Raw genomic sequence first — 23065 nt, forward strand, 5'->3', positions numbered from 1 at the left:
CATTCATTGAGTTTTTAAGGTTTTTTTCTTTCCAGAAGAAATATTCAGAATAGAGAAAAGAAACAAAAAACATATTGTAAACTTAAATACAAAAGGAAGAAAGAAAAAAAGTATGCCATGTGCATAGCAGAACATAAAGAGAATTCAAAATATGTAACAATAAGTTTTCATTTCAAGAAAGCCAGAATGATAAATAATACACATTGTCTGGAGAATTGTCTATCTTTTCTTTGTTTCCTTGTGAGTTATCTTTTGTTCTCTGTTATGCACTTTTTTTCCCTTCCCCTCCCAGAAGGCTGAAATAAAATTTTGCCCCAATCTTTCTTATGAGCTACCCAATTATTAATAAGAATCTTAGACATACATTTTACATATACAAAAAGTGAACAGTCTGTATTTATGAATCCCTTATAATCAGTCTTTGGTATGTAGCTAATACTTCTCAGTTCTTGTACATCAAAACTTCTATTGAGTTTAGGATTTTGTTTTTTTTGCCTTTTGGAGGGCAGTTGGGGTTAAGTAACTTGCCCAAGGTTAAACGTCTAGTATTTTTGTGTGGGTGTTAAGTGTCTGAAGCTGGAACTGAACTGGGGTCCTCCTGACTCTGGGGCCGGCACTTTACTCACTGTGCCACCTAGGCGCCCAAGTTCAGGATTTTTTTAACTAAGTCTTGAAAGTCTGAATGTTTATCACGTGTCCATTTTTTATTCATTTAAGATACTACTTAACTTTTCAGGGTGTGATATTTTCAGCCAGAGCCCCAGTTTTTTTTTTTGTTCTTTAATATGTTGTGTTCCAAGACTTGTGGTCCTTTAATATCTCTGCTGCTAGGTCTTGTGTGATTCTAATTGTGGCAGCATCATGTAATAGTTTATCCTTGAGCTGGGGGTTTCAAAATTTGACTATGATATTCCTATGAGTTTTCCTCATATGATCTCTGTTAAGTAGCGATCAATGGTTTTTTTTTTCCTATTTCTACTTTCCCCACTTGTTCTAATGCTTCAGAACAATTTTCTTTAATTATTTCTTGTATTATTGTATCGAGATTTTTTTTTGATCAGAACTTTCAGTCTGATAATTTTTATATTTTCTCTTCATGATCTATTCCCCAAACCTGTTGTTTTTCTTATAAGATTTCACTTTCTCTCTTTTTTCATTATTCATATTTTGTTTAATTATTTCTTGATGTCTTATAATTTTTCTGGCTTCACTTTGCCCAATTCTAATTGTCAAGACGTCATTTTCTTCCTTAAGATTCTGGATCTCAGGTATCTAGGTGGCACAGTGAGTAAAGCGCCAGCTCCAGAGTCAGGAGGTCTCGAGTTTAATTCTGGCCTCAGACACTTAACACCCACAAGAAAAAAAAAACTAGCCATGTAACCTTGGGCAAATTACTTAACCCCAGTTGTCCTCCAAAAGGCAAAAAAAAAAAAACATTCTCCTTTTCTAAATGTTTGATTTTTTGATTTTCCTTTCATAACCTTCTTGTTTTTCTTGGATTATTCTTTTATTTTTTAAGATTTTCCTTTATATCTGTCATTTGATTTTTAAAGTCTTTTTAAAGATCTTCTATGAATTCTTTTTGGGCAGTTGACTATTTGATATTATTCTTTGGGAGATCCTTTATTTAATTATCCTTCTCTGAAGATGAACCCAGTTTATTTCTATTCCCATAATAGCTTTCTATGATTAGATTTTTTCTCCTCTGCATATGCATTTTTTTGGTAATAATTGAATTTTTGTAATCACCTCTAGCCCCAGGGTGTGGGAAATGGTGCCTATTGCCTCAGATCTTCAGGTTTTTTCTCTAGCCTAGAACCATAGTCAAACCTCCAACTCCCTGTGAGTTCCCACAGCCAGGGGCTTTCTGCCACATTGTTTCTGCACTCACTGAGTATGTGCTGGTTCCTTCTTGCCCCTGCTGCTCTCCACAGCAAAGTTGGGTCTGGTTTTCCTTATCAGAAGAGGTTTCTTTGATCATCCCCATCTCAGACACCCAACTCCCTGTACTATCTTGGGGTAAAAGTTCTTGTGGCTGGGGTGGAGGCAGCTTCTCAAACTAAGTAACCCCAGGGTTTGCCACTTGTTCCTAAAATGGAATCTAGCCTGGTAGTGTTTACTAAACCTCGTTAAGCATGGAATTTTCTGACCTACAATTCCTTCTTCCCAGAATCCTCCTGTTTTTAAGTTCCAAATTCTATCCTTCCTTCCATGATCCTCCCATAGGTGATAAGCAATCTGATATAGGTTATACATGTGCAATTATTTGTATTTGGGGTGTAGGATGTGCTTAAGGAAGAATAGTACCTTCAGTGTAAGGGCTGCTTTTATCTTTGGTGTCCACCTTATTCAGCCAACCTGTGGCTCCAAGAAGCTGTAGCATGCACAATGGACATACTCTGGTAAACTATCTTGGCAGATGAACTAAGCCAGTTGAAGGGTAACCAATGGGCCAGAAACCCATCAGCAAGTTCAGGGGCTGTCTATAGCAAGCAAATGAAGATTTCCCCCAGTGGAATGGGAGGATGAGAACAGTTTCTTCCAATGGCTGTGAAGGTGACTGAAGTAGGCTCTATGGAGCCTATAGAGATTGATTAGACATTGAAGACATCATTGTCATCCACTGAAACATGAGCCATCACCAGTCATCTTGACTTTTTCTTAAACGAGGCCATCTATGTTTCACTTAAATCCAATTTATGCATGAATCAAAAGATATCATCTTAGAGTCCACCTTAATAGGCTTATCCTTCATCTGGAAGACAGTCATTTATCTGAGAGCCAGTATCACTTCAGAAAGGGCCAAGGAATGATTGATCTAGTGTTAGCTGCCCAAAACTCCAGAAGAAAGACCAGGAAAAGAACAGAGGTCTGTGTACCATGTTTATTGGTCTACCCAAGACTTTGATACTGTCAGTTGCAAGATTCTATGAAAGATTATGGCAAAATTTCATTGCCTGGAGAAGTTTATCAGTATTGAATGTCAATTGCATGATGGCATGCTTGCCTATGTTTTGGATAATGGCCTATGTTCTTGTGCTATCCAAGTTGCTAATGAAGTGAAGCAAGGCTGTGTGGTTGCTCCCATGATTTTTTAGCATAATATTTCAGAATTTTGTCAGATGCCTCAAGACTAAATCGGGGTATAGTTGGTATGTTAGATTTTGTTTTCAGATGATTGTGCACTCAGTGCAGCTTCTAAAGCTGAGGTACAGTAGAATGTATATTGATTCTCTGCTGCTTGTGCTAATTTTGGCCTAACAATGAACATTAAGAAAATGGGGGAATGGGGTGGGTGGGAGGGGTGGAGTTAAGGTGGTGGAGTAAAGGCAGGGACTTGTCTGAGTTCTCCCCCAAACCCCTCTAACTACCTTAGAAATGACTCTAAGCAAATTCTAGAGCAGAAGAACCCACAAAAAGATGGACTGAAACAAGTTTCCAGTCTTGGAAGGTCAGTAATAAAGGTCTTTTGCACCAGGGTAAGAAAAGAATATAGTCTAGGGCAGGCCACATCAGCACATCTCCAGCCCAAGAAAACCAGGAGCAGGCCTTGGGGATGAGTGCATAAGCATTTGCAATGTCAGTGTCTGCTTCTGGAGCTCTCAGACCACAGATGGTAAGGGGGTCAAACAACTGGTCAGGAGATTACAGGGGTCTTTGTGAGAGCACTGGGGCAGGACTCTGCTGCTTTGTCCATGCTTTGAACTGGGTCTCAGTCATGGGTGGCAGTTCGAGGGCAAGGAAGAGCACTAGCATAGCAAAGCTTGTGACCATAATTGATGGGGTACCTCATCCCAGTTCCATGGCAGAATAAAGTACTTGTGGTCACCACTTATAGCAGAGCACATGACAGGAGAGGAGTAAACACTTCTCCTTAGATCATATCACCTTGGAAAAACTGAAAACTTACATATCCCAAGAAGTATCTCTCAAAATAGCTGCACAAAACCCCTGAAACTTGGGACAGTTCACCCTCCACCCTGGAAGCAGAACCCGTACCTTAACAAAAAGTTAAAAAGTAAAGTAATAGGTTGGGAAAATGAACAAATAACCGAGAAAAACAAAACAAACAAAAAAAAAACCCTCTGACTATAGAAAGTTGCCATGATGACAGGATCAAAACACACACTGAGAAGACAACAAAATTAAAGCTCCTACATCCAAAGTCTCCAAGAAAAAATATGAATTAATCTGAGGCCATGGTAGAGCTCACAAAGGATTTTAAAGAACAAGTAAGAGAAGTAGAGGAAAATTTGGAAAGAGAAATGAGAGTGATACAAGAAAATCATAAAAACTAGTCAACAGCTTGGAAAAAGAGAAATAAAATATATACTGAAGAAAATAATGCCTTAAAAATCAGACTAGACCAAATGGTGAAAGTATTAAAAAAAAAACCCAAAGAGAAGAATGTCTTAAAAAGCAGAATTGACCAGATGGAAAATGAGGTTCAAAAACTCACTAAGAAAATAATTCCTTAAAAATGAAAATGGAGAAAATGGAAGCTAATGACTTTACAGAAAATCAAGAAACAATCAGAACCAAAAGAATGAAAAAAAAGTGTGAAATATCTCATTGAAAAAAAAAAAACCTGGAGGTGACAGAGCCAAAATGGCAGAGTAAAAGCAGGAATTTACTTGAGCTCTTGCTCTAACAACCTCCATTACCTGTAAAAAATTACTAAACAGAATTTAGTGCTACAGATCCCACAAAGTGACAGAGAGAAATAGATTTCTCATTGAAGGCAGACTGGCAGGGCGCCAGGAAGGGTCTATTGCACTGAGCTGGGAGCTGAGCATAGTCCCAGATGAGCCATGCCAATTCAGACCCACAGAAAAGACTGGCTACAGCAGACTTCAGGGGACAAATTTATTGGCAGCTGTGGTGGTTTCCAAACTTTTCAACCCATAAACACCAAAGGGAAAGTAAAAGGTCAGTGGGGGACTCTCTTGGAACTGGGTGAGAGAAGAACACAGTCTGGTTCTCCGCCCTGGGGCAGCGGAGGTGGTGTCAGTGGCAGCAGCTGCTGCCATGTGGCTGCCTCCTGAGCTCCACACCTATGGATTGTAGGGAGATCAAGTCATCATTCAGAGGGTAATTGCTCTTGCTTTGACATGCTTGGATCTGGGTCACAGTCTTGGATGGTGGTCCTGTTGTGAGGAACAGTAGCATGGCAGAGCTTGTTGAGACTTTGGAGAGGCAGTCATCCTCACAGTTCTGAGGCAGGTGCCTAGAAAAGCTCTGACAACAGGTGTGCAAAACCCTAGAAATTTGGGACACAGTACACTTCACTCTGGAAGCAGAGTTTTGCCATGGCAAAGAAATCAAATTCAAATAATTGGCTGACAAGATGAGCAAACAGAGGAATCAAAGAAGACAAAGGTGATCAAAACATAGAACCAGACAAAGACAAAAAAGTCAAAACTCCTGTATCAAAAGCCTCCAAGAAAAATATGAATTGGTTTCAGGCCATGGAGGAGCTCAAGAAGGATTTTGAAAATCAAGTAAGAGAAGTAGAAGAAAATTTGGGAAGAGAATGAGAATGCTGAAAGAAAATCCTGAAAATTGAGTCAACAACCTGCTTAAAGGAGACCCCTGAAAATACTGAAGAAAATAACACCTTAAAAACTAAACTAATTCTAATGGTGAAACCCAAAAAGCTGATGAGGAAAAGAATGCCTTAAAAAGCTGAATTTGCCAGATGGGAAAGGAATTTCAAAAACTCACTGAAGAGAATAATTCCATCACAATTAGATTGGAGAAAATGGAAGCTAATGACTTTATGAGAAACTAAGATACTATAAGACAGATCCAAAAAGGTGAAAAAATAGAAGGCAGTGTGAAAGACCTTATTGGAAAACCACTGACGTGGAAAATAGATCCAGGAGATATAATTTAAAAATTATTGGACTGCGTAAAAGCCATGATTAAAAAAAAAGAGTCAACATATCATCTTTCAAGAAATTCTCAGGGTAAATTGCCCTGATATTCTAGAACCAGAGGGCAAAATATAAATTAAAAGAATTCACCAATCACCTCTTGAAAAATATCCCAAAAAGAAATCTCCTAGGAATATTATAGTCAAATTCCAGAGTTGCCAGGTTATGGAGAAAATATTACAAGCAGTTAGGAAGAAACAATTTGAGAATTATGAAAATACAATCAGAATAACACAAGATCTAGCAGCCTCTACATTAAGGGAATGAAGGACTTGGAATATGATATTCTGGAGGTCAAAGGAGCTAGGATTAAAACCAAGAATCACCTACCCATCAAAACTGAATATAATACTTCAGGAGAAAATATGGCCATGCATTGAAATAGAGGACTTTCAAGTATTCTTGATGAAAAGACCAGAGCTGAACAGAAAATTTGCCTTTCAAACACAAAAATCAACAGAAGCATGAGAAGGTAAATAGGAAAAAAGAAATAAGAAGGAACTTATTAAAATTGAACTATTTCTATTCCTATATAGAAAATGATCATTGTAACTCATGAGACTTTTCTCAGTATGAGAATAGTTGAAGGGAATATATATGTGTATATATGTATGTATAGGAGAGTATATGTGTGTATATATGTGTGTGTGTGTACATGTATACATAGACAGAAGGCACAGGATGACTTGAATATGAAGGGATGATACCTAAAAAATAAAATTAAGAGGTGAGAGAGGAATATAATGAGAGGAGAAAGGGAGAGATAGTAACTAATTGGAAAAATAACAATTGCTTCTGGCTGGGTCAAGCTAATATAATAAAAAAATACAATTTTACCTAAATTAAATTATATATTTAGTGCCATACCAATTAATTTTCCAAAAAACTGCTTTATAGAGCTAGAAAAAATACTAGCAAAATTCATTTGGAAGAATAAGCGGTCCAGAATATCAAGGGAATTAATGAAAAGAAATGCTAGGGAAGGTGGACTAGCTATACCAGATTTCAATCTGTATTATAAAGCAGCAGTCATCAAAACTACTTGGTAGTGGCTGAGGAATAGAGGAGTGGATCGATGGAATAGATTAGGCACACGAGATTCAGAAGTCAATGACTATAGTAATCCATTGTTTGATAAACCCCAAGACCCTAGTTTTTGCGATAAGAACTCACTATTTGACAAAAACTGCTGGGAAAACTGGAATATGGTATGGCAGAAACTGGGCATAGACCATTATCTAACACCGTATACCAAAATCAAGTCTAACTGGTGCATGATCTAGGTATAAAGGTTGATACTGTAAGCAGTCTTGTAAAACAAGGAATAGTTTACCTGTCAGATTTGTGGAGAGGGAAAGACTTTATGACTAAACAATAATTAGAGGACACTATAAAATGTAAAATGAATAATTTTGACTACATGAAACTGAAAAGCTTCTGTACAAACAAAGCCAAATGTAGCCAAGATTAAGAGGAAGGTGGGAAATTGGGAAAGAATCTTTACAACCTATGTCTCTGACAAAGGACTCATTTCTAAAATATACAGATAATTGAGTCAAATTTATAAGAATACAAGTCATCCCCAATTGATAAATGGTCAAAGGATATGAACAGGCAATTTTCAGAGAAAGAAATTAAAGATATCTATAAGCGCATGACGGAAATGCTCTAAATCACTATTGATTAGAGAAATGCAAATCAAAACAACAATGAGGTACCTCATCTCACCAGTCAGATTGGCTAAGATGATAAAACATGAAAATGACAAATGCTGGAGAGTATGTGGGCAAATTGGAATACTAATGCATTGCTGGTGGACTTGTGAACTGATCCAGCCTTTCTGGAAAGCAATCTGGAACTATGCCCAAAGGGCTATAAATACTTTCAAATCCTTTGACCCAGCAATACCACTCCTAGGGTTATATCCCAAAGAGATCATAGAAATGGGAGGAAGATCCATATGTACAAAAATGTTTATAGCAGCTCTTTTTGTGGTGGCAAAGAATTGGAAATTAAGGGGGTGCCCATCAATTGGGGAATGGCTGAACAAGTTGTGGTATATGCATGTTGTGGAATACTATTGTGCTATAAGAAACGAGGAGCAGACGGTCTTCATATTTACCTGGAGATGCTTATACAAAATGATGCTGAGTGAGAAGTGTAGAACCAGGAGAAATTTGTACACAATTACAGACACAATGTATGTGTGATGACCAACTTTGATAGACTGGACTCTTCTCAGCAATGCAGTAATATAAGTCAATCCCAAAAGACTCATGATGGAGAGAAATGTGTGCATCCAGAGAAAGAACTAGAAAGAACTGAGTTTATATCCAGATGGAGGCAAAATACCTGATCTTTTTCCTTTTCTTGTTTGGTTTTATGTCCTCTTTACCATTTTTCATTTTATCTGATACAATCCATCTTTATAACCTGACTAATGTATAATGTGAAAGTATTTACAGATCCTATACTTGACTATATGCCGCCATGGTGGGAAGGGGAGGGAGGGAGACAAAATGTGAAACTCAAGGAATTGTGGAATTGAATCCTGTAAACTAAAAGGAAACAAACAAATTAATTTTTAAAAAATAATGAGAGGAGCCACTAGGCTAAAGCAAATTAATTTAATGATAAGGTGTGAATCAAAGTTTTCAGACTTTTTAAAAAATCAAAATAAATATTCTAAAAAGAGACCCTTTTAAGGAAAGTTGGGGGAAAATTGGGACTGAGAGAAGGCCTAAGATACCCCAAAGGAGAAAATTGGCACAATAAACTGTGACTTCAAATTGAAGCGCAATTGTGGAATTGAAACTAAACAAATATTAAATTTCCAGGTTGGAATTCCTCCTCCCTCCCCCCCCAAAAAAAGAAAGGGAGAGATAGAATAGGGTAAAGTATCTCACATAAAAGAGGCAATAGAAAACTCTTACAATGGAGGGGAAGAGCAGGAAGCTGTAAGGAAAGGAGTCAACCTTCCTGTCATTGGATTTGGCTTAAGGACAGAATAACATACATACTCAATTGAGTATTCCCCCTACAGGACAGTAGGGGGAAAGGCGATAACAGGGGGAATGAGAGAAGAGAGGGCAGATTTAGAGAGAGGGTATAAGAAGCAATCACTTTTGAAAAGGGACAGGGTCAAAGGAGAAAACGGAATAAATGGAGGGGGCAGGGTAGGATGGAGGGAAATATAGTTAGTCTTTCACAATATAACTACTATGGAGAAATGTTTTGCATAACTATACATGTGCAAGCTGTGTTGAATTGCTTGTCTTCCCAGTGGTGGTGGGTGAGGAGGGAAGAGGGGAACTTCTTCTGGAACTCAAAATCTAGAACTCAAAAGTTTTAAAAACAAATGTTAAAAATTGCTTTTTACATGCAACCAGGAAATAAGATATACAGGCAATGGAGTATAGAAATCCATCTTACCCTTCAAGAAATTAAGGGAGGGGTTTAAGGGAGAACATAAAAGAGAAGAGATTGGGTAAGGGGTAATCAGTTTACTTGCAATCTTGGAGTGGAGGTAGGTGAGAGACAGGGAAAAAAATTTTAACTCAAAATCTTGTGGAAATGAATGTTAAAAACTAAAAAAAAATAAATTAATATTTTTTTCAACTGACCTGGAAAATGGATCTAGGAAAGAGACTTTTAAAATTATTGGATTACCTGAAAGCCTTGATTTAAAAAAAAAAAGAACCTAAACATTATATTTCAAGAAATTATCAAGGAAAATTTCCATACTATTCTAGAACCAGAGGGCAAAATAGAAATTGAAATAATTCATTGGTCACCTCCTGAAAGAGATCCCAAGATTAAAATGCCCAGGATTACTATAGCTAAATTCCAGAATTCCTAAGTCAGGGAGAAAATATTGCAAGTAGCCAGAAAGAAACAATTCAAGTATCATGGAGTCATAGTCAGGATAACACAGTATTTAGTAGCTTCTGCATTAAAGGATCGGAGGGCTTGGAATGTGATATTCTGGAGGTCAGAGCTAGAATTACAACCAAGAATCCCATATCCAGCAAAATTAGTATAATCCTTTGGGGAAAAAATGGACATTTCATAAGATAGAGGACTTTCAAGCATTCTTGACTAAAAGACCAGAACTGAAGAGAAAATTTCATATTCAAATATAAGATTCAAAAGAATCATAAAAAAGGTTCACAGAAAGGGGAGGTCATAAGGAAATTTATACATTTAAACTGTTTACATTCCTACATGGGAAGATAATATTTGTAACTTATAATACCTTTTCCAACATTAGAGCATTTGGACAGAGAGTGCACAAATGTGAGTTGAATATGAAGGGATGATATTAAAAATAATAATTAAAGGTGAGAGAAAAGTGTACTGGGAAAATGGGAAGGGAGAGGTAGAATGGGGTAAATGATAAAAGAGGTAAGAAAAAGCTTTTACAGTAGAAGGAAGGAGGTGGGAGGTAAGGGGCAATGGGTGAACCTTGCTTTCCTCAGAATTGGCTCAAAGGAGAATTAACATACACACTCATTTGGGTATAAAAATCTCTCTTATCCTCCAGGGAAGTTGGAGGGGAAGGGGACAAGAGAAGGGGTGGTGATAGAATGGAGGGAAGAATGAGGGAGGGGCACTCAGAAGCAAAACACTTGAGCAGGGACAAGGTGAAAGGAGAGACAGAATATAATAAATAGAGGCAGGGAATAGGATGGAGGGAAATAACAATCAGCAATAGTAACAGTGAAAAAAAATTTGAAGCAGGTTTTTCTGATAAAGGCCTCATTTCTCAAACATATCGGGAACTGAATCAAATTTGTAAAAATGAATCATTCCCCAATTGATAAATGATCAAAAGATGTGATGTGGATTGCTTTTTTTTTATCACTAGTTCTTTGGAATTGACTTGGAACATTATGTTGTTGAGAATAACTGTCATTATATGTTCTTTATAGAACAGCTATCTGTCACTGTGTACAATCTTCTCCTGCTTCAGCTTACTTAAACTCTGTATCAGTTTATGTAAGTCTTTCCAGGATTTTCTGAAATCATCTTGCTTGTCATTTCTTATAGCACAATATCTCATCAAAATCTTATACCACAGCTTGTTCAGCCATTCTTCAGCTGATGGGCATTAACCCAATTTCAAATTCTTTACCACCACAAAAAAGTTTCTATAAATATTTTTGTACATGAGGGTCCTTTTCCCTTTGTAACTATCTCTTTGGGATAAAGACCTAAAAGTGGTATAGCTGGATCAAAGGATATGCAGTTTTACAGCCCTTTGAGCATATTTCCAAATTGGCTCTGCAGAATGGTTGGATCAGTTCAAAACCCCACCAACAATGTATCAGTGTTCCAATTTTCCTAAATCTTCTTCAGTATTTATCATTTCCCTTTTCTGTCCTGTTAGCCAATCTGATAGGTATGATGTTTGTTTCGATTGGCATTGCTCTAATCAATAGTGATTCAGAATATTTTTTTCATAACTATAGAGAACTTTGATTCCTATTTTGAAAAACTGCTTGTCTGTGGGGTGGCTAGGTGGTGCAGTAAATAGAGCACTGGCCCTGGGGTCAGGAGAACCTGAGTTCAAATCTGGCCTCAGACACTTAACACAAATCTAGACATGACGCCTTGGGCAAGTCACTTAACACCAATTGCCCTACCTTCCCCCCTCCAAAAAGCAAAAGAAAGGAAGGAAGAAAGGGAGGAAGGAAGGAAGGAAGGAAGGAAGGAAGGAAGGAAGGAAGGAAGGAAGGAAGAAAAACTGCTTATCCATATGCTTTGATGATTTATCATTTGGGGAATGGCAAGTATTTATATAAATCTGACTCAGGTCTCTATATATTTGAGAGATGAGGCCTTTATCAGAAATACTTGCTGTAAACATTTTCCCAGATTTTTGCTCTTCTAATTCTGGTTGCATTGGTTTTGTGCAAAAAACAACTTTTTAATTTGATATAATCAAAATTATCAATTTTACATTTTGTAATGCTTTCTATATCTTGTTTGACCCTACATTTCCTTCTTGTTTGTATGTCTGACAGGCAAATTATTCCATATCCCTATAATTTGCTTATAGTATCACCTTTTATGTCTAACCATGTACCCATTTCGACCTTGTCTTGGTATATGGTGTGAGATTTTGATTTATTCTTAGTTTCTACCATACTGTTTTCTGTTCCCCAACAGTTTTTCTCATATAGTGAGTTTCTGTTCCCAAAGCTTGGATTTTGGGGTTTATCAAAGACTGTCTCTATGGACATTTACTACAGTGTATTGTGTACCTAATCAATTCCACTGATTAACCACTTTATTTCTTAGCTAGTACCAGATAATTTAGATGATAACTGCTTTATAATATAGCTTGAGATATGATATGGCTAGGCTAACTTCCTCCAAATTTTTTTTATTGATTCATTTGATATTCTTGACCCTTTGTTCTTCTAGAGGAATTTTGTTATTTTATCTCCTGTATAAAATAATTTTTGGTAGTTTGACGGGTATGGCACTGAATATTAATTTGAGTAAAACTTTCTACCTAAAATTCAACAGAATTATCATTTTTATGATATTGTCTTGGCCCCATGAGCAACTAATATTTTTTCCAATTGCTTAGATATGACTTTATTTGTGTGGCAAACAATGTTCTATAATTGTTTTCATGTATTTCCTAGGTTTGTCTTGGCAAGTTTACTTACTGCAGTTACTTTAAATGCAATTTCTATCTTTTGTTGCTGGACTTTGTCCGTAATATATAGAAATGATAATGATTTATGTGGGTTTACTTTATATTTTGCAACTTTTAAAAAAATTTTAATTATCTCAACTCTCATTCTCTAAGTATGCCATCATATATTCAAAGAGTGATACGTTGTTTCTTCATTGACCATTGTAATACCATCATTTTAATTTTTCTTCTCTTATTTCTTTAGCTAGTATTTCTAGTACAGTATTGAATAATGGTGGTGATAATGATGATCGTTGCTTCACCTCTAATCTTATTGGGAAGGTTTCTAGCTTATACCCATTACATATAGTGTTTGTTGATGGTTTTTAGATAGGTAGTACTTAACATTTTAAGGTAACATCCTTTTATTCCTATGTTCTCTAGTGTTTTTGTTAGAAATTGGTGTTGTAGTTTGTCAAAAGCTTTTTCTGAAACTATTGAGATGATTATATGATTTGTTAGTTTTGTTATTGATATGGTCGATTATGCTAATAATTTTTTTTCCAATATTGAACCAACCCTGTGTTTCTGGTATAAACCCCACCTGGTTTCAGTGTATGATCCTCGTGTTAACATTGCTGTAATCTCCTTGCCAGTATTTTATTTAAAAATGTGCATCAATGTTCATTAAGGAAATTGATCTATAGTCTTCTTTCCCTGTTTTCATTCTTCCTGATTTTAGGTATCAGCATCATAACTGTGTCATAAAAGAAATTTGGTAGAACTCTTTCATTACCTATTTTTCTAAATAGCTTATATAGTATTGAGATTAATTGTTCTTTGAGTGTTTGGGAGAATTTTTTTTTTTTGTGAAAACATCTCACCCTGGTAATTTTTTGTTAGGGAGTTCATTAATTGCTTGTTAATTTTTTTTTTCTTCTAGGATGGGGTTATTTAAGTATTCTATTTTTTTTAATCTGGGAATCTTGGCAAGATATATATTTTGTATTTATTCATTCATTTCACTTAGATTATCAGATTTAGTGGCATATAACTGGACAAAATAGTTCCTAATAATTGCTTTAGTTGCCTCTTCATTGGTGGTGAATTCACAGTTTTCACTTTTGATACTGGCAATTTGGTTTTCTTCTTAACTTTTTAAAATCAAATTAACCAGTAGATTATTTTATTTTATTTTTCATAAAACCACCTTCTAGTTTTACCTAATACTTCAATGTTTTGTTTGTTTTTGAAATTTCATTTTTATTTACTACTTCTTTGATATTTGGGTTTCCAATTTGGTGTTTAATTGGATATTTTTAATTGGTTCTGCTTCTAGTTGTTGTTGTTATTTCGAGATGCTTACCCAGTTCGCTGATCTCCTCTTTCTCTATTTTATTGATGTAAGCATTTAGAGATACACATTTTCCCTTAAGTACTTCTTTGCCTGCATCCCATAAATTTTGAATGTTATCTTATTGTTGTCATTTTATTTACTGAGATTATTGACTTTTCTATGATATTTTTGTTTGATCCACTCATTCTTTAGAATTTAGTTTCCAATTAATTTTTTTCGTATAACATTCCATAGAACTTTATCAAATGTAATTTTTATTGCATTATGCGCTGGAAAGGTTGCACTTAATATTTCTGCTTTTCTGCATTTGGGTATGAGGTTTTTATACCTTAATATTTGGTGATTTTTTGTGTGGGTGCCATGTACCACTGAGAAAAGGGTATTTCTTTCTATTTGAACATTTAATTTTCTCCAGAGGTCTAACATATCTAAGTTTTCTAAAATTCCTTTCATCTCCTTACTTTCTTTCTTGCTTATTTTTGATTACATTTATCTAGTTCTAAGAGAGGAAAGTTGGGATCCCTCATTAATACACTTTTATTGTCTATTTCTTTTTAAATTCATTTAATTTTCTCCTTTAAAAATTTAAATGCCATGCCATCTGGTGCATATATGTTTAGCATGTATATTACTTCATTGTATACATCCCTTTTTAGCAAGATGTATTTTTCTTCCTTTTGTCTTCTAATTTGATTTCTTTATGTACCATGGAGTCATTAGCTTCTACTTACCTAATTCTAATTTTTAAGGAATTATTTTCTTCAGTGGTTTTTATATACCTTTTCCCATATTTTTGTGCTTCCTTCACCAAGTTGTTGATCCTTTTTTTATGGTTCTCTTATATTACTCTCATTTCTTTTCCCAATTTTTCTTCTACTTCTCTTATTTCATTTATAAATTACATTTTGAGCTCTTTCAAGAGTTTCTTTTGAGAGCAATTCACAATTTTCTTTGAGGCTTCACATGTAGCTATTTTGGCATTGTTGTCCCTTTTTAAGTTTTTTACTTTTATCCTCTCTGTCAGCATAGTAATTGTCTATAGTCAGGTTCACTTTTTGTTTTACACTCATTTTTCTGCCTATTTCATGACTTTTTACTTTATGTAAAAAGTTGACCCAGGTCCTGGAGTAGAAAAAGTTCTAATGACCTAAGCTTCTTATGACTGGACCTGACCTTGCTGCCAGTTTTCAGTTGGGGGTAGGTGGCACTCTGGTTTGTACTAGGGGCAGGTCCTTGCTGTTGGCCTGCTTCAGGAGTAGGCCATCACTGGTAGCAAGACCTACCTGTTGGTTTTTGCTGGGTATGGGCCCTCACTGCTGGTCTGCACTAGCTGTTTATTTACCTTGGAATCCAAGGCCTTACTGCTAGTTTGCAGTGGTGGCAGGATCTTGTTTGCGACTTGTCCTTCAGTGCAGGGCTTCCTTGGACTTTCAACCTGCCACTGGCTTACTCCCAAAACTGTACTGCTTTCTCACCCCAGTGAGATGAGTTTTTCTTGCTACTCTTCTGTAGTATCAGTGCAATATTTACAACACTGACTGTGACTATAAATATTCCCATATAATGCTTGATCACAAAATATAACAGATTCTCTCTATAGAGAACAGAACCAAAACATTTATTTAGACACCAGAAAATCTAATCCCAAAACCATTAAGCCAATTCCATCATAGTAGCAATGAACTTAAGAAGCCATAACAACATAGAGAGCCACAGCATCCTTTAGCCTTCCCACAAACCAATATAAAATCAATATTTACTCACAGACCTCTCTGTCACCTTGCCTGAGCATCCTCTTTCTCCCACAGTCTCTCTAGCTCTGACTCCCAACTTCCTGTGGCTCTGTTGTACCCTTCAGCAAACTCCTCCCACCACAGGCTCCATGTAACTACATTCAGCCTATTGGGGGCAGAGTTTATCTTCAAAGCAGGGAAGCTTCCTGTGGGCTCTGCTCTACCCTTTAGCAAACTCCTCCCATCACAGGCTCCATGTGATTACCTTCAGCCAATTGGGTACAGAGTTTACTTTCAATGCAGGGAAGATCTTCAAATTCCCTCTAGGCCTGTTAAGGGGCAGGGAAGATCTTCAAATTCCCATCCCCATTACATCCTCCCAGCTGCCCTGGGCCAGAAAACTGTGTCACTACTCTAAAATTGGTTCTGAGGCATGATTTCAAGGTTGTTTGGAGGAGAATTTGGGTGAACTCAGGCCAGTTCCTTCCTCACTTCAACCACAGAAGCAGATTATTTCCTTTTTATGAATGAAAAAAAAAATAACACTCAATCTGTGAGAACATAATTGAATTGTAGAAAGTCACAAATAGCAAGTATCTGTGGTAAGATTTGAATTCACTTTTTCCTGAATCCAAGTCTAGTGCTCTTTAAACTTTTCCACCTAGCCCCTTATATTTTATAGTATCACATTTTCTGGTAGAAAAGCCTGGAAAAAAGGAGATTTTTTTTTCCATTAGGGAATGGTTATATAAACTGTGGCAAATACATGGAAATGAATATTACTATAAGAAATAAAGAATATGAAGAATTAAGGTAAAAATGGAAAACTATTGCAAAACAAAGGAAACAGAGCTTAGAATATGAATAATGACTTTAAACAATATACACACATATATACGTATATGTATGTATGTATGTATGTATGTATAGACATATACACATATGTATATGAGGTTTTTTTTATTATAATTATATAAGCAGAGTATGGCTCTAGAGAAGAGCTGAAAAAATGTATCTGTTTCCCTTCTTTTCCGTAGGGGTGGGATATCTCATATACTGTCAGACTCAGTTAATGTGTTGTGACCAGTTTTACTCAGCTATTATTTTTTTTTTACTTATTTTTTAATCTTTGTTTTTTTTAACGAGATCAATCATTGGGCATAGGAGGTGGGGAAGCCATACATTGGGAAACGAAGATGACATTGAAACAGAATGTATCAATAAAATTTATATCTCTACACACACACACACACACACACGTACACACACATACACACATTTGTATGTGCATATATTTCTGTTTACACATGTATGTGTGAAGAGATAGACAGACATACAAACATAGATAGATAGATAGATAGATAGATAGATAGATAGATAGATAGATAGATAGATAGATAGGTATGTTCTGGATTTCACAGAAGTTTGAACTGCATCCTGATTTATCAAAAGTTTGAGAGTACAATGCAAAAAAAACCCAAACAAACAATTTTAGTACCTTGCATTCTAATGATAGTTTTTAGTATTCTTCTATTTCTTCATTAAGGTAAATTTCTTAAAATGCACTAGTGTAAATGCCAAGAGAAAGGGCACCACATCTTACGGGAGCTTCTTCACGGAATTTCTTGAGTGACTTTTGGTGAATCTCTTCATCTGAGAAAGTGTTAAGACATGCTTCAGCCTTCTGAAATTGGGCCAATTGCCAAGGAGGGGATGGTTTGATTTGTGGACAATATTGTTTTATCTTGGTGCCACAGGTTTGATAGTAACCTTCTTTTGTTCTGACCTTGACAAAGTCATTATAACGAATTGAATCTTTCTTAATTCTTTTTTGTATCCATTGGTTCTTGAACTTCTGCTGGATTAGGTCAATCATAGTGACATTTTGATCACTGTGTTGCTTTTTGGGCATATGTTCTAGTAGTGGTTTGTTTGGTTTGTTTTGGCGACAACCCAATCTGTATGCATAGTACTGAGCGGGAGTAGCAAAGCCAGCCTGTATAGCTTTTTTAATTGCTTGTGTTTGGTCATAACTCAGTCTGAATGAATGGAACTCAGCAGGAGTAGCAAGGCCAGCTTGTACAGCTTTTACATTGAAGTTAAGAAAATTGCATGGGGATTTTTTCAGTGAAGCAGTATCTGGATGTGTTCTCCACTGTCCAATTGTTTCAGCCACACCATCTTCATAGTAGTTTTGCATTCCATACACAAAATCAGTTCCTGGTAACATGTTGCAAATTCTCCGGGTTCTTCCTAATTCTGGTTTTAGGATGAGATGATTACAAAACATGGAATTCCTCATACAGCCATGCCTGTAGTTCTCCATTTCTGGCTTCAAGTCGGCTTTACGCAAAGGCTTTAGGGGAGGGAGACAGATATTCTTGATGCTTTTGAAGCTTTTACATTTGAGTGGCTTTTCATATTTGAAAGGTTTTTGCTGTTCAGATGAAGCCATGTTGGCTAACAGGCTGTTACTCACTTTTTTTTTTCCTTAGGGCACGTACTTTGTTTCTTGTATGTTTCTCTTATGGGTGATATGTTAAAAAATGTCCAATGTCATGCTGAACACTTTAGTAAATCATGGAAGATTTCATTAGAGTTTCTCATGAGTTATTATTGCCTTCCTATGGAGTTATCTAGAGGAAATAAAATAATACTCCTATTCAGGGATAAAGTGATTTATTTATCCTATGATGCAGTTTAGACTAATAGAATATTTAAGTAGTTCTATGAAGTAGACAAATTTTGGCACAGTTGTTCCTCTACCTTCAATCAGTGTTGGACATTGTAGCCTTTCAATTTACTAAATCTATCTCCAGCCTTTCTAAATCTTCTTTCTTCTAGTTTCCATTCTTCATACTTCTATAGAATTTCCTCTTTTGTTCATTGTGACATAATAGAGTCTTCTACTTCTGGTTTACTCTGGGAGAGGATGACTCTGAGATCTAATTAAAAATGCTTATCTAAGTATGTTAGCTCTAATAGTTAGAGACTAATACTAATAATGCCAACATAACAGTTTTAAAACCCATATGCTTTAACTAACTTTATATGGAGGAAAACTGTATTTCAGGGATATAGATGGTAGCCCTAATCATCACTGGGGATCTTGAATATGAATATAATTTCTTAGTGCCCTACAGGTAACTTGATGTGAACGGCTCAGTATCTTGCCTGCCATTGGAAAGTAACACAGTTGTACATGTTCAACAATAGATGGTAAATTATGATAAATGTGTTATCATTTTTTGAATATGAATAACAACTGACATTTATATATAGCTCCTTCAAATTTCTGAAATGATTAAACAGACATTGTCTCATGTGAGTCTCACAACAACCCTATGAAATAGGTTTTAGAGCTATTATTATCCCTTTTTTAGAAAAAGAATAGAACCTGAGAGAAGTTATGTGATAAATAGTTAAGAAGTGTCAGTGACAAAATATAAAGGCATTTCTTCCTAACAGTAAGTCTAGTGCTCCCAGGCAGCCCATTCCACATTTTGGATAGATTCAATTGCCGCAAGCTTTTTCTTTGATCAACAGGTTGGTCAACTTGCTCTTAAGTTTCTCTTTACATCAACAGGTATACATACAGCTTGCTCAAAAATGGAGATTCTAAATATATTATCCCCACCAGAAACAAAGAAAGAAAAAAAGTATGAAAGGCTATAGTTTATATCTTTACATTAATTGTTTCCACATGATTTCCAGTGATGATGATATTTCCTCTTTTACATAATAGAAAAGAGATGACATGGTATAATAGCTTATCTCAAAGCCAGGAAGACTGAGGTTAAAGACTTGCCCCAGAAACATACTGACTCTTTACTTTGGGTAAATTACCTAGTGTGGTAGGCAACTGTCTTAAGATTATAAATTGCAGAAAAAACGTGCCAATGTGAACTGGCAGATGGAGTTTCTTCACTTGGGAGTACTCTTTATCAGTGAAATCATCGGTACAGCCCTTTCCATAATTCCTACTTATCCGAATGTTGCATATGGACACACCTAATGGGATGACAAATAATTTAGGGCTGCCCTACACAAAATGTACTGAGCATTGAGCACAGTTCTCAGGATCCACTAAGGACTAATAAGTGATTATGGAATGAATGACCTAAGTATTTCAATGAATTACAACTTGAATATGAATTAGCACATCCCTTTAGTGGGGAGGGATGTTTTGTATTTACTGTTCTTCCTATAACATTAAATAAAAATGTGCCTTTGTGTGTATCTATGTGTGTATGTGCATCTGTGTGTGTTTGAATTAGCACTGTGATATAGCTTCATCAGAAATGAGTACTTGGCGAATTCATAGGATCTGAGGATTTTGAAGGTGGAGAAAACCTCAATGGTCTTCTAGTTACATCTATATCTGAAAGACAGTTATAATTATAACACACCTGATAATTGAACAGCCACCACACACTTGAAGGCCTCCAGTGAAGCTACCCCACTATCTCCCAAGGCAACTGATTCTACTTTTTGACAGCTCTAACTGTGAGGATAGTTGATTGTCCTCATACCTAATCCCAGTTTGCCTCTTTGAAACTTCTTTCTCTTCCTCCTAATTCTTACCTATATGGCCAAGCTGATCCAGCATAATCCTTTTACTATGGGATAGTCACTGCCATTCAGAATATAGATTCTAAGATATGGCAAAATCCTTCGACTCAGTTGGTTTAACTGTTGGTATTATTAAATAATATCAAAAGCACATGGATATTCTCATTCAAGAAAGTGAAAATAGCAATCCATTCATACCTTCTTATGTGGTACAATTCTTCTCATAAGCATTATGATTAGCCTAATATAGGCCAACATGGGATGAGGGTTTTGGGGTTTTTTTGGATGCCTACCTCGTCATATTGTTAGTTCATGTTGTGCTTTTAGTCCACTAAAATCTTAAGATATTTTTTGCAAATTGCTGTCTACTGAGCTCTTCCATCTTGTATGTGCACAGTTCATTTTTAAAATTCAAATTCAGTTACCTTTATCCCTTTTAAATGTTATCTAATTAGACTTGACATTACACTGTTGTAGTCTTTTGAAATTATTTTAAATTCACACACTGTCATTCAACATGTTGAGATTCTCTTAGCTGTGCCATCCTCAAATTTGATAAGCAAGCCAAATATGCCTTTGTTTTAAAATGTCTCATTGATGTTTGCTCCTTTATTTTTTAAACTCAATTACTTATTTATTTAAAACATTCTTTTATTTTGAAATTTTGAGTTCTGATTTACCTTCCCCCTACCAGTGAGAAGTCAAGGAAGATGATAATTTTTTTTTTTTGCTTTGCTTGTATTTTCACATTGTTGTCTTCTGAGTTTATGTCTTGGTCTTCCCTGCCACCACAGTAGCTTTTTATGGTCAAGTTCTTTTTGTTGTTGGTGCTCATATTTCTAGCCTCTTCTTTGACTTTGAGGTTAGTTTCAGATTACTTGGGGGTAGGGAAGCATTGTCTCAAGCTTCAGGCTTTTTCATACTGCTATTTTCAGAGCTAGATCTGGGGGTCTGCCAGTTCTTGGTGCTTCCAAAGGAGAGGTTGGTCTCTGCTAGCTTGGTCTGTGTTCTGATATTTACTCAGGAAGATGCCATACTCCCTTGTAACCACAAATGTTAGCATTCCTCTTGGTCCTGGAACTGTGACCAGATCCCCTGCTCTCTTACTGACATAAGAGCTACTGCTCCTCTCTGACTTTGAATTTTGACTAGGGACCCTGCTCCCTTATGACTAATGACAAGAACTCCTTGCTTCCCTGGAACGGTGACCTAGAACTACTCATGGGGAGTAAAATTGCCAATCAGTGCCAATTGTACCTAGTGTCTATGAAGGATTCTTCAAAATTCTTTAAGGCCAGTTGTCTGACCCCCTCATTGTGTCTGAATTGAGAGCTCCAGACACAACTGCTGCTGTCACCACTGCCCTGGCCACCTTGGAGGCCCACTTCTGTTGCTCCTGCTGGCTCCAATTGGACTCCTAACCCAATGTCACAGATGTCTCCTGCTGATCTCCTGAGTTGTCTTGAGCTGGAAAAATGTCTCATTCTGACCTTTTGTTGACTCGGCTGCTCCATAATTTGATTTTGAGGAGTTATTTTAAAGTTGTTTGGAGGGGGATGTTGAGAGAGTTCAGCTCGGTTGCCATCTATATGCTGTTATTTTGTCTCAGCCTCTCTTGCCCTTATTTTTAACAGGATTATTTCTTTGCATGGTAAGCAGATACGTGTTACAGTGGATAGAGTGTCAGACCTGGAGTAAGACAGACTACTTTTGCTCAGTTAAAATACAGCCTCAGATACTTACTAGTTATAGGTCCCTGGGCTAGTCACTTAACCCTATTTTCTTCAGTTTTCTCATTTGTAAAATGACCTGGAAAAGGAAATGGCAAACCACTCCAGTATCTTTGCCAAGAAAACCCCAAATGGGGTCACAAAAAGTCAGATACAACTGGAAAATGGCTCACAACAACAAAAACAACAATGAATTCTCTGCAGTGACTCTAGTCCCTGACTCAGTATAACCCTTCCTTGTAGTAAATTCAAATCTAAAGAAGTCAAGTAAAGATATTGGCCATATTAAAAAAAAAGCATATACCAGCTTCCTCTTCTCTATGAAGCATGGGAGGAGTGCTTCACCATCATATTTCAGAAGTCACTGTATTGCTTAGATTCCTCATGGCTTTCTAAGTTGCTTTACTTTATTTGTGGTTATCATATAGATCAAGAGTTCTCCATCTGAGACACATTAACTTCCCACTCTGTACTCCCAAGCACTTTATGGCTAAATTTAAGGGGTGTATGAATTTGGATGGTGAAATATATCTACATTTTCACTACCTTCTAATTGAAATTTAGCATTTCTTTAAATTATTTAATATCAATTTTTAATTAAATTTTGTTTATTTTTAGTTCACATCATTCATTTCCACAAGATTTTGAGTTACAAATTTTCTTCCCATCTTTCCCCTACCCACCACCCCAAAACAGCGATCCCACTGTATACCCCGTCCCTCAATCTGCTCTCTCCTATATCCTCTCCTGTCCGTCATCCGACTTTACAGTAGGGGAAGATGGATCTCTATACCCCAGTGCCTTTATATCTTATTTCCCAGTTGCATGTTAAAATAACAATAATATTTTTTAAACATTTGATTTCAAAACTTTGAATTTCAGATTCTTTCCCTTCCTCCCTCTTCACCCATCCTTACTGGGAAGATAAGCAATTCAATATAGGTTATACATGTGTGGCTATGCAAAACATTTCCATAGTGGATATATTATCCCACCCCCCACTTGTTCTATTCTCTACTTTGGCCCTATCCCTTTTCAAAAGTGCGTGCTTCTAACTTCCCTTCCCCCCCAACCCACCTTCCCACCCA

At 36.3% G+C, this 23065-nt stretch overlaps 1 protein-coding gene across 1 annotated transcript; it reads right to left on the bottom strand.

The window, feature by feature from the left end:
- Positions 1–17230: 17230 nt before the first annotated feature.
- LOC138175340 (cilia- and flagella-associated protein 77-like) lies at positions 17231–18130 on the bottom strand. The gene has a single exon (XM_069105705.1). The coding sequence runs from the start codon at positions 18128–18130 to the stop codon at positions 17231–17233; it is 900 nt and encodes a 299-aa protein (XP_068961806.1).
- Positions 18131–23065: the final 4935 nt, after the last annotated feature.

The sequence above is a fragment of the Petaurus breviceps genome, unplaced genomic scaffold (assembly GCF_028583685.1).
Source record: "Petaurus breviceps papuanus isolate PSGF00001 unplaced genomic scaffold, PetGlider_PUasm1.0 77, whole genome shotgun sequence".
In the NCBI taxonomy this organism is placed as follows: domain Eukaryota; kingdom Metazoa; phylum Chordata; class Mammalia; order Diprotodontia; family Petauridae; genus Petaurus; species Petaurus breviceps.

Coding starts and splice junctions, on each gene's coding strand:
- LOC138175340 (XM_069105705.1), bottom strand. CDS start 18,130: ATGGCTTCATCTGAACAGCAAAAACCTTTCAAATATGAAAAGCCACTC.